The sequence below is a fragment of the Mustela erminea genome, chromosome 8 (assembly GCF_009829155.1).
Source record: "Mustela erminea isolate mMusErm1 chromosome 8, mMusErm1.Pri, whole genome shotgun sequence".
NCBI classification, from domain to species: Eukaryota; Metazoa; Chordata; class Mammalia; order Carnivora; family Mustelidae; genus Mustela; species Mustela erminea.
This window is the reverse complement of record NC_045621.1, coordinates 104521996-104536856: the sequence shown is the minus strand read 5'-3', so window position 1 is coordinate 104536856 and position 14861 is coordinate 104521996. Positions and strand designations below refer to the sequence as shown.

The following is a 14861-nucleotide window of genomic DNA, read 5'->3' as shown; positions in this document are numbered from 1 at the left end:
GGGCATATGCCCTGGCAACCTGTGTAGTGACATTATTCACACGCTTTGTAAGCCACTGGAGATCTTTGGTGCTTTTAAGAGGGAAGGTGATGGAAACATCATAAGAAATTGATTCTGGGGCATTTTTTCCAGATTTTTTAGTAACCTCTGGATTTGAAAGTGAGTTTTACTCCTATCTGGTCCTGAGATGACAAAGAAGATTTTTGTAATTCAGTGCCAACTTTGATTCATTGGTAGTGGCTGCCTGGAGTGGCTTTGAGAAGGATTTTGAGGCTCCATCTGGGCTTTAGATGGAAAAATGGGCAAAAAAGATTGATATCTGCCATGGAATGGGAATGGGGGGAAGGCAGTATTTCAGGCTCCTTTATCCCCCTCACTTTATGTCCCCTTGCTGATGTGTAATTTTGGCTCCCCTCTTACTTAGAATGTGACATTCTAAGAAGAAAAGAATGAAGTAGAAGCTTTAGAAGTTAAGAACGTTACACACTTATCCTCTGGCCAGCTCGGTGCTGGACTCAGTGAATGAACTATGGATGAATGGAGGCCAGGATGTACCTAGTTTCCATAGTGAGGACAGGAACAGGATTCACGCAGGGATGTAATGCTCCTGCATGACATGGTATTTGATGAACACCAGAAGTATATAGTTCCCATCCCTATCCCGAAGGAGAGTCTGTTGTAGTTGTGAAGAAAAGACAAACATGTTTGAACTAATTACAGCTTGTCTGACAGGACAGTTTGTAAGCAAGTGCTAAAATTTTTAGTCTGGTCCTGGAAATGGGTGGTGTGGGTCTGAACGCAGAAGTACATTGCTTTGGACTCTCATCCTTCACTCTTACTCCAGCGTGTCTGTGTTTTGCTTCAGAAAGCCTCGTTTTTTTCTTGACTTCTACCAGGCAAGATTAGCACCGCTGCACCTCATCCTACTCCCAGTTTTTCTCTCATTACTGGTGTCACTAGGATGGAATGTTTTGACTGGTTAAGGAGTTTTGTTTCAATTTCAGTGTCAAGGTGACATTGATCCATTAACAGAAAATAAATGTAGATTTTTTTCAGCTAAAGAATCTAGTCACAGTGCTTGTTTCTGGAGAAATTATTTAGAGCATTTTTTTAATTAAGCATAAGTCACAGGAAAGCCTTTATTTTGTAATGTCAGTGGATTCTGAAGATCTTTATCCTAAGTGATCACCAGTCTGTGCTTAGACAGAAATAGGAGAAACATACGCTTTTCATAATGTATACATTTTGTGTAGAGCGGTCAGTCCATTTAATACAGTGCCTGAGATCATGAGCTCTGGATTCTTACTCTCAGGGCTGCCTTCTCCACCTGAACTCACCATGTTAGCCAGAGTAAGTTTTCTGGTTTCCTCATCTGTGAAATGGAGATGATAATAATCTCGCATATGGCTATTGTAAGGATTGAGATTTTTCAGAGAGAGTCCTAAGCCAGTGCTTAGTCTATAATAAGTGCTTGATTATTGTTGGATGTTATTAATGTTATTAATGTAGTTACTGTTTTTGTTATTAGGTGGGTTTGTATCCTTGATTTTTTTTTTTTTAAAGATTTTATTTATTTATTTGACAGAGAGAGATCACAAGTAGACAGAGAGGCAAGCAGAGAGAGAGAGAGAGAGAGAGAGAGAGGGAAGCAGGCTCCCTGTTGAGCAGAGAGTCTGATGCGGAACTTGATCCCAGGACCCTGAGATCATGACCTGAGCCAAAGGCAGTGGCTTAACCCCCTGAGCCACCCAGGCGCCCCTGTATCCTTGATTTTTTGTGGGGGGTGTGACTCAACTTCATATTAGTGTTTTAACGTAATTGACTGTAAATGGTGACAGTTAATAGTTTCTATATATACAAGTATATATTTTTTTCCCTACAGGTTGAATGTAATTTTTACAAAATTTGATGAAGTCCAAAAATCGGGAAACATGATACAGTCAGCAAACGGTAAGTAGAAAAAGCAGTCTTTCTATTTTTGCCTTTTCAGTTTTAGGTCAGTAATATGCTAGGTCTGAACAGCTGAATTTGATATCTTGAGGACAGTGTCTAGGTCTGAAGTCTTACCTCCATGTACCCACTTTCCCAGGCTAGAAACTGTGGTGGTGTTGCCAGTCTTCTTTTGGAGCGCACACTGAACTCAGGAGCTTGGAGTCCTGGGTGATTCTGACTATAGCTGCCGCTCTGCTCCTAGTGCAAGTCCTTGTAGTCTTTTACCTGTGCTCTCACCTGAGCTTGGAGTCCTGGGTGATTCTGACTATAGCTGCCGCTCTGCTCCTAGTGCAAGTCCTTGTAGTCTTTTACCTGTGCTCTCCTTCTGACCAGCGTCCTTGCTGTTATTCTTCCCAAGCACCTACAGGCTGTTTTTCATACAACAATCAGAATAGTCCTTCCTTTTTTATTACTCTTAAGTAAAAAAAATTTTTAAGTAGGTTCCACACCCAATGTGGAACTTGAACTCACGACCCTGGGATTGAGTCTCATGTTCTGTCCACTGCAGCAGCCAGGCACCCCTCAAGTAGTCTTTTCGGATGTAACTGCTATGATGTTAATCCCTGGTTCAGAATCCTCCCGGGGTTTTCATCACATGGAGACTGCGGCTCAATGGCTCACCCTGGCCCACCAGGCCCTGCACATGCTCTGATGCTGACCACCATTCTCATGTCATCTGGTGTTCTTCCCCAGAGTTCTCTTGGCTCCCGTCCTGTGGACCTCCTTGCTAATTTTGAACATTCCAAGCTTCTGCTTCAGGGCCTCAGCACTTACGATTCTTTTCTGCTTGAAACATTTGTCCTTGAGGGTCTCTGTGGCCCTCCTCCTCCTCCTCATTCCACCGAGACCTCAGCTGCACACACCGTATTACCAAGGCCAGCCAGGATAGCATGTCCGATGTTCTGAGGGAACTCTGTGCCTGCATTCTGTTTAATGTTCTTCTTACTGCGTATCACTGCAGAATAGTTTGTTTGTTCATGGGGGTGAGGACATTGTATTATTCCCTTCTTTATCCTGAGCGCCTCAAGAGTCCCTGGCATGTGGTATAGGTATGCAGTAAATATTGTCAAATAAATAAACAGAATAGTGGCTAAGACTTGAATTGTGACTTAATGTTTCTGGTACTTATATTTCTTTTACTGTACTTTGTGATGATGGTTGAGGACAAATGGTTATTTCTTGTGATTCCAGAAGGTGAAGAAAAGGCAAGTGAATTTGATGCATAAGTGTGAATGAATGTATGAGTAAAGTCCTCACAAAGCAGTTGCCACCAAGAACTTTATCTAACTTTGTTTTTTTGTTTTTGTTTTTCTTTAAGATTTTATTTATTTGACAGAGATCACAAGGAGGCAGAGAGGCAGGCAGAGAGAGAGGAGGAAGCATGGCTTCCTGCTGAGACCCCCCCCCACCCGCTCCCCTAATGCAGGGCTCGATCCCAGGTTTCTGAGATCATGAGCTGGGCCGAGTCAGAGGCTTAACCCACTGAGCCACCCAGGCACCCCTTTTTCTAACTTTTGGATACCTCATTGCATCATAGCAATTTCTGAATTGCTAGGGATCTTAGATCACAGCATAGCTGTCAAATTTTGAAAACTTGAAGTCATAATAAAAGATTGTCACTTGGGGGAATGTCGCTGCTACTACATAGGGACCGAGCAGGGAACAGGATGTAGATCCTTAAGTCCTCCTCTGCTGTGTACTGTCATTGCCACTAAGGAATTTGTCTGTATATATGTTTCTTAGAGACTGATTAAAGAGTTCTACACATGCTTTCACTAATTCCCCCCTTTATTTCTCTTTCCATATGTTATAAAAATAATACTAAAAGTATTAAGAAAAAGAGTATTTAGAGTAATTCTGCTATCACCAGTAAATCAGTGTTCATTTTTTCATACTTCACTTTAAAAACCATTGGTCTGTCACTGTATAATTTGTATATAATTTTATCATGGCATAACTTCTGTACATTGCCTCCTACTTTTTTTTAAAGGATTTTTTTTTTTTAAAAGATTGTTCATTTATTTATTTATCTGACAGACAGAGATCACAAGTAGGCAGAGAGGCAGGCAGAGAGAGAGAGAGCAGAGAGCCCGATGTGGGGCTCGATCCCAGGACCCTGGGATCATGACCTGAGCTGAAGGCAGAGGCTTTACCACTGAGCGACCCAGGCGCCCCTAAGATTTTATTTTTAAGTCATGTCTGTATCCAACATGAACATGGAATTCGATTCTTAAAGCTTGAGATCGAGTAACCACACTCTAGTGCCTGAGCCAGCCAGGTGCCCCTACTTGTATACATGCTTTTGTATGTGCTTTCCAGTGCATTCCTGGTAGAAGTTAGAACCAGAATCCTGGCCATGGGGGACTTAGGCTCCTGTGGTGAGCAGTGTCGATAGGCGTACATGGGCAGGGCTGCCCAGCGAGTTGCCAGACATGAGCTTTTAATTCTGTGTGTGTGTGTGTGAATTTGTGTAATTGGTGTGGTTTCCCAGTTTAAACCTTGGTACTTGTTGGTACCATGATAAAAAGTACTAGGTAAAGAGGTAGTGGTGGTGGCTGAAAAGTGAGTTTGTGCTTTAATAGCCTGTGTTATAAATCATAACTGTGAAACAGAATCTCATTATAATACTGGCACTAGGGAGGAGAAACACACCCATGCTGGAGGCCTTACCTAGTAGAGCCTTTGTATACTCTATGAGTTTTAATGAACACGACACACATGATTCACTCAAGAGCACTAAAATCCTGTGGCTTTGGGTGTGTCACAACAACATTTCATTCTAAATTTTCCATGTGTTGTAAATATTGTCCCTGCATATCCATATATATATGTGTATGTGGTAAAGGGGTAGGATTGAGAATGAAGACAGTTCTTTCAGGCATCTGTGTTAAAAATAGCAGATGGCAAGGAAATCTTGAATTAAGACTTACTGGAGGCCTTTAAAATTTCAGCTTTTTGCTGTCCATATGTAGTATTACTTTTAATTGTTGGAAACCCAAACAGAATCACGTAAAAGAGTATGTATTAAGATTTTAGAGTTTCTTTAAACGCTGAGGCCACCAGGCACCCCAAGATTTTAGAATTCTTATCCAGATAAAGTTTGGTCTCTCTAGGCTACTTTGAGAGACTGCTAAGATGTCCAGCAGCTGTTAAAAAGAAACCACCTAATCTGCTTTGCTCAATCAGTGAACAGTTTAGATAGCATAGAGAAAACCGCATTTGGAAAATAATAAAACCCTCCTCTAATTTTGTGTTTTTTGGTTCACTGACTCCCAGTATAACCAGTTTTTTGAACCCTGCACGTAACACCACTGACTGCTCTAACTTCTCAGCTCGTCCATGCTCTGCCATCTTCAGTTTGCTGCTTATATAGGTACACTGTCATCTTTCTGAAATTTCCCGTTAGTTCCTGGAGTTGTCGTAGGTTTCTTGGCATTTTCTGCATAGACAAATCATCTGCAACTAGGAGTAGTTTTATCTCTCTCAGATTTATGTATTACTTACTTTTTAAAAAGATTTTATTTACTTATTTGTTATGGAGAGAGATCCCAAGTAGGCAGAGAGGCAGGCAGAGAGAGGAGGAAGCAGGCTCCCTGCTGAGCAGAGAGCCCGATGCGGGGCTTGATCCCAGGACCCTGAGATCATGACCTGAGCCGAAGGCAGCGGCTTAACCCACTGGCCACCCAGGCGCGCCCTACTTCTTTTCTTGCCTTATTGCACTGGCTAGAATTTCCCATAATTAGAGGTGGTGGGAGTAACCCTCTGGTTCCCAGTCTTAGGTCTTTCACAACTAAGTGTGATGTTAATTGTACGTTTTTTGTAGATCATCTTTAGCAAAATGTGAGGTAGTTCTCATCTATTCCTTTTTATCTAAATTTTTATTAGAAGTCAGTGTTGGATTATTTTTTGGGGGGAAATTATCAGTGTATTTTAAATATTGAGATAAGTCTATACCAAAAATTTACTTTTTTTAAAGTGTATAATTTTTGTGTGTGTGTATTCATAGAATTGTGCAATTATTTAATTCCAGAATATTTTTATCACCCCTAAAGAATACCTGTGATCATTAGCACTCCCAATTTCCTTCTCCTCCCAGTCCGTGGCAACTTACTTTCTGTTTTAAGGGATTTGCCTATTCAGGACATTTTATATAAATGGAATCACACAACATATGGCTTTTTCTGTATGGCTTCTTTCACTTAGCGTAATGTTTTCAGGATTCACCCATGGGATAGCATGTATTAGAACTTCATTCCTTTTTATAGCTGAATAATATTTCACCGTTGTATGGATATACCACCTTATGTTTACCCACTCATCAGTTCATAGACATTTGAGTTTCTGCTTTTTAAATCTTGTGAACAGTGGTACCATGAATATTTGAAAGTTTTTATGTGGAGATGTTTTCATTTCTCCCATGTATATACCTTGCAATAGAATGTTGGCTCCTGTGGTAACTCTGTATTTAACCTTTGCCTAGCTGGCACCTTGTTTTCCAAGTGGCTGCACCATTTTACATTCTCAACGACAATGTATGAAAGTTGTAATTTGTTCATATTTACGTCAATACTTGTTATTGTCTGTTTCTTTGATTATAGTCATCCTGGTGGGTGTGAAGTGTTGTCTTTACGGTTTTGATTTGCATTTCCCTGATGAGATGTTGAGCATTTTTTCATGTGCCTGTTGGCCATTTGTAAATCCTCTTTGAAAAATGTCTGTTGAGTTCCTTTGTCCTTTTTTTTTTTTTTTAAAAGGTTGTTTGTGTTATTTATTTATTTATAAATTGAAGTATGGTTGGCACACAGTGTTAGATTAATTTCAGGTCCACAGCATAGTGATTCCACAACTCTGATGTTGTAGAGTGCCACCACCATCTGTCACCATACAGCACTCTTACAGTACCATTGACTGTATTCCTTAGCTGCAACCTTTCATCCCCATGATTTATTCATTCCGTAACTGGGAGCCCGAACCTTCCATTCCCCTTCACCCATTGGCCATTTTCCTACTCCCTGCTCCTCTGGCAACCATCAGTTTGTTCCCTGTATGAGTCTGTTTCCTCTCTTTGTTTCTGTGTTCATTCATTCATTTGTTTTGTTTTTAAAATTACACATGTAAGTAAAATCATATGGTATTTGTCTTTCTGATTTGTTTCACTTAACATAATACCCTTTAAGTCCATTCACGTTGTTACAAATGATAAGATCTCATTTTTTGTTAAGATTTTACTTATTTGAGAGAGAGAAAGAGAGGGAGCATGAGTGGGGGGAGGGGCGGAGGCAGAGTGAGGAAACAGACCCCACACTGAGCAGGGAGCCTGACATGGGGCTCCATCCCAAGGCCCTGGGATCTTGACCTGAGCTGAAGGCAGACACTTAACTGACTGAGCCACCCAGGTGCCCAGCTCTCATTCTTTTTTATGGCAGAGTAGACACCCCCACACACCCACCCCCATATACCCTCCCCACATGCACACCCACACATACCCACCATCTTCTTTATCCATTCAACACTTGGGTTGCTTTCATATCTTGGCTATTGTAAGTAATGCTACAGTAAACATAGGGGTGCATATATCTTTTTTTTTTTTTTTTAGATTATTTATTTATTTATTTATTTATTTGACAGAGAGAGTTCACAAGCAGGCAGAGAGGCAGGCAGAGAGAGAGGAGGAAGCAGGCTCCCTGCTGAGCAGAGAGCCCGATGCGGGGCTCGATCCCAGGACCCTGGGATCATGACCTGAGCCGAAGGCAGCGGCTTAACCCACTGAGCCACCCAGGTGCCCCTGCATATATCTTTTTGAATTAGTGTTTTTGTTTTGTCTTGGTAAATACCCAGGAATGGAATTACTAGGGTAATATGGTTATTTTTAATTTTTTTGAGGAACCTCCAAATTATTTTCCACAGTGGCTGCACAAATTTACATTCCCATGAACAGTGCACAAGGGTTCCTTCTCTACATATTTGCCAGCACTTGTTATTTCTTATTCTTTTGATTCTATCCATATGACAGGTGTAAGGTGATATCTAATTATGGTTTTGATTTGAGTTTCCCTGATGATCAGTGATGTTGAGTATCTTCTCATGTGTCTCTTGGCATCTATATGTCTTTGGTAAAAATGTCTATTCAGATTCCTGCCCATGTTTTAACTGGATTGTTTGGTGTTTTGGTGTTTAATTGTAAAAGTTATCTATGTATGTTGGATTATAATTTTTGTATTGGATAAAAGCATTTGTAGATATCCTCTCCCATTCAGTAGGACTGCCTTTTTGTTTTGTTGATGGTTTCCTTTGCTCTACAAAAGTTTTCTATTTTTGATGTAGTACTGATAGTTTATTTTTGCTTTTGTTCCTCTTGTAATCTGTGAAAATGTTGCTAAGGTTGATGTCCAGGAAATTACTACCTGTGTTTTCTTTTAAGAGTTTTATAGTTTCAGGTCTCACATTTAGGTCCTTAATTCATTTTGAGTTTATTTTTGTGTATAGTGTAAAAAAGTGGTTCAGTTTAATTCTTTTGCATGTAGCTCTCCAGTTTTCCCAACAAAATTTATTTTGTAGTTTGAAATTTTGTTGTTGTTGTTTTTAAAGATTTTATTTATTTGACAAAGAGAGTCAGAGAGCACAGATGACGGGAGGAGAAGCCAGGGCCCTGAGATCATGACCTGAGCCAAAGGCAGACGGACTGAACCACTTAGGCATCCCCTGTAGTTTCAAGTTTTTATTTAAGTTATAGTTAGTTAACATACAGTGTAATACTAGTTTCAGAACCAACATTGTTTATTGAAAAGACAGTCTTTTCCCCATTATATAGTCTTGCTTCCTTTGTCATAGATTAATTAACTATATAAACATTGGCTTATTTCTAGGCTCTCTGTTTGTTCCATTGATCTATATGTCAGTTTTTGTGTTGGTACCATACTGTTTTGACTTGCATATCTTTATATTATATCTTGAAATCTGGAATTGTGATACCTCTGGCTTTGTTCTGCTTTTTTTCCTGGTTAGTTCCGCAGTTTACAGTCTTTTGTTGCTCCATACAAATTTTAGGGTTCTTACAGTTTTGTGAAAAAGTCTACTGGTATTTTGACAGGAGTTGCATTGAATTTATAGATGGCTTTGGGTAATATGGACATTTTAACAATATTAATTCTTCCAGTCCATGAATGAGCATGATATATCTTTTCATTTGATTATATCATCTTCAGTTTCTCTTATCAGTGTTTTAGTTTTCAGAGTACAGGTCCTCGTCTCTATAAGCTAATTATTTTTAGGGTTGTTTTTTTTTTTTTTTTTCATTTTGGTACAATTGTAAATGGAATTGTTTTCTTAATTTCATTTCTATTACTTTGTTTTTGGTGTATAGAAGTGCAATAGATTACTGTATTCTGATTTTGTATCCTGCAACCTTACTGGATTCATTTATAAGTTCTAATAACTTTTTTAGGGGGGAGGAGAGTCTTCAGAGTTTTCTATGTTTAGTATCACATCATCTGCAGTTAGTGACAGTTTTACTTCTTCCTTAGCAATTTGGATGCCTTTTACTTTTTTTCCCTGTTGATTGCTGTTCTTTGTCCATTTTTAAATTGGTGTTTGTCTTTTTGTTGTTGGACTGTAAGAATTCTTTATATCTTCTGGACATCAGACTCTTAATGGATATATGATTTGCAAATATTTTTCTCTGTTCTATGGGTTATCTTTTTTTTACTTGGTTGGTATTTAAAAGTTTTTAGTTTTTATGAAATTTGTTACTTTTTTTGTTGTTACTTATGAATGGTAACCTTCATTTGAGTAAGAAAAGCTCTGGGTTTAAGCTAAGTTGAAAGAAGCTATTAATGTAATAGCAATACTTGTAGGGAAGAGATGAGTTTCATCGCAGGGTCTGTTTCTTGACATATTCAAAATTAGGTTGTTCTAAGATGTGTAATTGACTATGTTTATGTAACTCATGGGCTTAATATTTTTTAAGTGCACAATTGTGACTAAAAAACAGTAATGGAAAAGCAGCTGAGTAGCAATTGGAAAGGAGTGTCCTATCTGTAACAGAGCACTTCATCTTTGTAGGATTTTTTTTTGTTGTTGTTGCTAGGTTACCCAAAGGCCTTTCAGCTTTGAATGGCAAGAATATGGGAGTTAAAAATATGTTGTTTTATAGATTTTTTTTTCTTTTTTTCCATCTGCATATAATTAGCAAACCCCTTGAAGCAAAAATTACAGTTTTGCCTTCCATGGGTTTCAAAAAGCAAATTATTTTCTATGTAAGTCTTTCTCTTAATCACGCAGATGTGCTTATGCTCCCAGGAGAATTGGATTTTCAGCATGAAAGAGCCAGTAATTACAGACTAGTCAGTGTCCTTTATCTGCGGCCACTTAATGATCTTTAATTAGATTTGATTGAAGTGAAGCCCATGGACATTAATTTGGTTAAAAATGTGCATGCTTTCGAGTTTCTTGAGCAAAGCTAACATGTTTATGAAGAAAGAATGAAAGTTTCATCCTGGTTAAATCTGTGAAAATTCCATAAAAATCCTGTAGCTAAAGAAAAAGAAAATACTGATTGCTGACAAAACTATAAACTAAATAACATAATTATAAAATTATCAACTATAACATGCCTTTATCTAGAGCATGATTTTCCTGCCAAATTGCATTCTGCCTTATTTTTTCTACTAAAAAAAATTGTGTAATTTGAAAATGTTAGATGTCATTTCTGAGTTATTAGAAATGAGAAATACTGTGCAAATCTGAAAGTGACTAGACCAGTGTTATTAGGTAAGGTTTTGAATTACTGCCCAGTGTAGCTGGACAAGCATTCATTTAAAGGTAAATTGAGTGTCGTCTTTGTTAAGAGTCAAGTCATTATTATCTATGTAGCCTAAAAACAGTGATTGTGAATAAGTAGATCAGGTGCTGGTCATGGGCTCCCATCCCCTTGCCTGCTTGTTTATTAGACTGTGTATATTACAAGGTCTGCAGTTCTGGTTTGGTATCTTAGGAAAGTGTTTCCATAGTCACAGGTCCAGGGATAATTATGTTAGAATATTTGCTGTCCTAAGGACAAGACCACCTGAAGTAGCCTGGGAGAGACTGCTTCTGACACCAGTTTTAAGTAGGTCAAGCTGCAGCGGACAGCTTCATCCTCTGTGTGGAACTGAGCTTGCTTTTTTGACATTTTTCAAGGGGAAAAATCAGTCAGTTAAAACTGTTTTTAATACCAGTATTAAAGAAGGCTCTCTTCCATGAGTAAAGTCAGATGGAGAAGATTCACGTCCCACTCAATCCCCTTTTTAAAATAATTACTTATATATAGTCCAGGCTTTTATTTTGGAAGAGGGAGGCAGTTGCCATTGGTGCAGATCACACTGAAGAAGGCGTGTGGGTGGGGAGTTGGCTGATGCTTAAGTTGCTGTGAGTAGGTGCAGCTTTCAGAGCAGTGTTTGTATTGTACCAAAATCGCGGACAGTCATGACTACTGGGAAAGGTAGGCTATTCTAATTTATTTTGAAATGCATTTGTAATTATTGCTGGTTTGCTAGGAAATAAGTAACATATTTAAGATATTTTATCGTTGCTTTGATAACTAAAAATTGTGAATGAAACTTAGGAAAAGAATTGCTAGGAGTATTTCCATGGGGGCTGGGAAAAAACTGTGAGATGTATAGATGCATTAACATTAATGCTGACCTTCAACAACTAAGGAGAAAGAGGAGATAGGCACAAGAAGTGACATTAGCTGTGTTTCATCTTGTTTCTTGTGCTTTAAATTTTTCCCTGCAGCTCTTGTATTGACAGTATGTGGGGTTATGAAAATAAATTATTTTGCAATTACAAGACATTTGTTACTGAGTATAAGCTGTCTCCAAAGGAATCTGCTGGCCAGAAATTTCCAAGATTTTTCAGCAGTGGATAGAAAATGCATGTAACTCATAGCAGTATAGGGATGCTGCTTCTGTCTGGAAAATCACTGTGTAAGATTTTTCCTTCCCTGTGGACTGGCATTTTAAAAACGAAGAAATGGAACTGAAAAATTACAAAAGAATTGTTTTGCCAAAGTCTTACCGATTAGCCTTCGATCTTTGCATGGAGCTTTGACCCGGGTTTTGGTAGTACTGAAATGATCTTGAAAGAACCCCTCCCCGCTGTGAACAGGTTTGTATTTGAAGAAAGTGCAATAGATGTGATACAGACAACCTGTGTGGCTTCTTCCCCTTCCTGTGGGGTGGTCTTCCTGGCAGGCTTTTAATTTGTTGTCTCTGAAGGATCATTTCCCAACCCTTCAACTGAAACAGGTATTACACAGAGTAACATTGTGCAGGATAACAAGTGTTCCTCTGCCTCCCACTGGGGGAAGCTGGCAAACATCCAGCTCATTTGTTCGGGTTTATTTTGTAGCGGATTTGTCTGGTCTGTCTATCTTAAGATAAGTTGGGTTAAGTTTGCTGCAAATGGTCATGTTGGAAGAAGCCGCATTTCTGCTTGTGGTATTTTAAAATTGAGAATTGGAGGTATATAGCGCTGGTGCTCTTTTTTATTTCATCTCTCATTACAGTACTCTGTATTCAGGTTAAGCCATCGTGGGAAATCAATACCTGGGGAGGAGAGCTAAATAATTCATGTTCTGAAGTGACCTTTTTCAGATCCCTTCATTTGAGGATTTAAAAGTGTGTTTCTTACAAGTGGCATTTGTCTTACATTGTTATATTTTGACTTTTTTTTTTTTTTTTTTTAAATAGGGCAAAGTAATTGTGGGAGTTTACTGTGTCCATGTCAAAGCCTGTGGATCAGGGTTTAAAGTAGACTGTGCTTTTGCTCGGGAATTTCCTTTCAAGTTGCCTACCTTGTTAGCCACTGTTACCTGAAATGCAGACTCCTAAGCATTGGTACCTTTTATCCTAAGGAACTGCAAATACAGTAGGGAAACAAGGATTACAAGCTGCTTCTTGGAGCAATGGCTTGTTTGAATCTTCCTCTGTTGGTCCACAATGAATAAAGGGCCCATGAGCAACCTGCAAAATAGAAAACCAGCCATTTTACCACAGTGGTATATCGAGTATTTTAATATTTCCAGAGCACTTTCCTGAAGGTTTTTTGTTATTTTTATGACTTTTCACAGCAGTTCCTTAAGGAGTGTTAGGCATAGTAGTTTTCTGACATGGACATAGGGGGTTTCATGTTTGCTGTAATTGGCTTGATGGCTGGACTGAGCACAGAGCCCAGATTTTGCCTTCTTAGACCAGCCCTCCTCCTGGCAAGCTCAGTGCTAGGATAAGCCGTTGGGTCTGGGGTTTTTTTTTTTTTTTTTTTTTTTTTTGATTCTCAAATTGGGCTATTTTTAGTAGTTGTCTTTGGGAGTGATTTAAAAATGAAAGCATTCAAGGAGACATTAAAACAGGCCCTACAAGTTTTAGATGCCCTCGAAATAGGATATTCCCAGTCAGTTGTTTGCCCAGCGAGGGGCTGAAGGAGGTAATTCCAAGAGTTGGAATTATACTATGAACATGATGAGTTTATTTTTCAAAGCACTTTAGTATTGCCTGTGGATGTGTGTGTGGGGGTGGGAGGAGTGCAGGAAAGGATGGACAAGTGCCTCATATGGAGAGCTGAGAAACCCAAGATCTTGACTGTAGGCCTCTGACTACTTAGAGTTAAATTTTTAAAATTGGGTTGCAGGGAGAAAGACTAATACAAGGTGGCCAATTTTAACCTTTCCAAATATAACAAGATTTAAACCAACCCCTTTTATCTCTTGGCATTTAATAAAACCAGGACTTTAGCACCAGTAAAGAAAAATAAGATGTAATTTAGGGTAAAGGATAGTCCTGTAAGTGAAAAAAATATAGATCTGTGAGAAATTGACAAGTTCTCCCTTGTAGTTCTTTGATGCAGACTAGTGTGAATCATCAAAAAGTGTCCCCAGTCCTAAGTGGTTTTGAGGACTGCTGGCCTAGGTGACTGGATTGGAAATGCACAAATGACTTTGAGGCAGGCATGAGTCAGTTTGTGGACATGGGAACCCTTCAGACTGACTGTCGGTGCTGTGCCCAAAGGAGCACTGCTACCCAGGGCAGGCTCCCTGTTGGTCAGCCTCGATTTCCTCCTGTGTGAGTGGGGATGACAGTTCCTGCACCACTGGGAGGAGAAAGTGAGACAATGTATGTAGATAATTCGGCACAGGACCTTGTCCATAGATACTAATTTGTGTGATAGAGGGACACAGTTCACTGTGGTAGCATCTGCTGATATGATGGGAGGTAGGAGTTGGACTTAGGTTTAAAGTGATATGATTGGGGGCACCTGGGTGGCTCAGTGGGTTAAGCCTCTGCCTTGGGCTCACGTCATGATCTCAGGGTCCTGGGATCCAGCCCCGCATTGGGCTCTCTGTTCAGCAGGGAGCCTGCTTCTCCTTCTCCCTCTGCCTGCCTCTCTGCCTACTTGTGATCTCTGTCAAATAAGTAAATAAAATCTTTTTAAAAAATGATATGATTGATCTTTTTGCACAGATATGGAAACTCTCTTAAGAAAAACAGGATGCAGAATCAGATAGAGAATAATATCCCTTAAAAAGAAACTGCTAGGGCGCCTGGGTGGCTCGATTTAAGCTGCTGCATTTGGCTCAGGTCATGATCTCAGGGTCCTGGGATCTAGTCCCGCATCGGGCTCTCTGCTCAGCAGGGAGCATGCTTCCTCCTCTCTCTCTCTCTGCCTGCCTCTCTGCCTACTTGTGATCTCTCTCTGTCAAATAAATAAATAAAATCTTAAAAACAAAAACAAAAACAAACTGCTACCCATGGGGCGCCTGGGTGGCTCAGACAGTTAAGCTTCTGCCTTTGGCTCAGGTCCTGGTTTTGGGGTCCTGGGATTGAGTCCTGCAT

General features: G+C 39.5%; 1 protein-coding gene across 15 annotated transcripts in view; it reads left to right on the top strand.

Annotated features, from left to right (window-relative positions):
- The window catches only part of CLASP1 (cytoplasmic linker associated protein 1), a 268343-nt gene that overhangs the window by 113900 nt on the left and 139582 nt on the right, over positions 1-14861 (top strand). For all 15 annotated transcript variants that reach the window (XM_032353912.1, XM_032353910.1, XM_032353909.1 and 12 more), the window contains exon 8: positions 1883-1950. In XM_032353912.1, coding sequence (XP_032209803.1) covers positions 1883-1950 — 68 coding nt within the window. The remainder of the gene's footprint in view (positions 1-1882; positions 1951-14861) is intronic.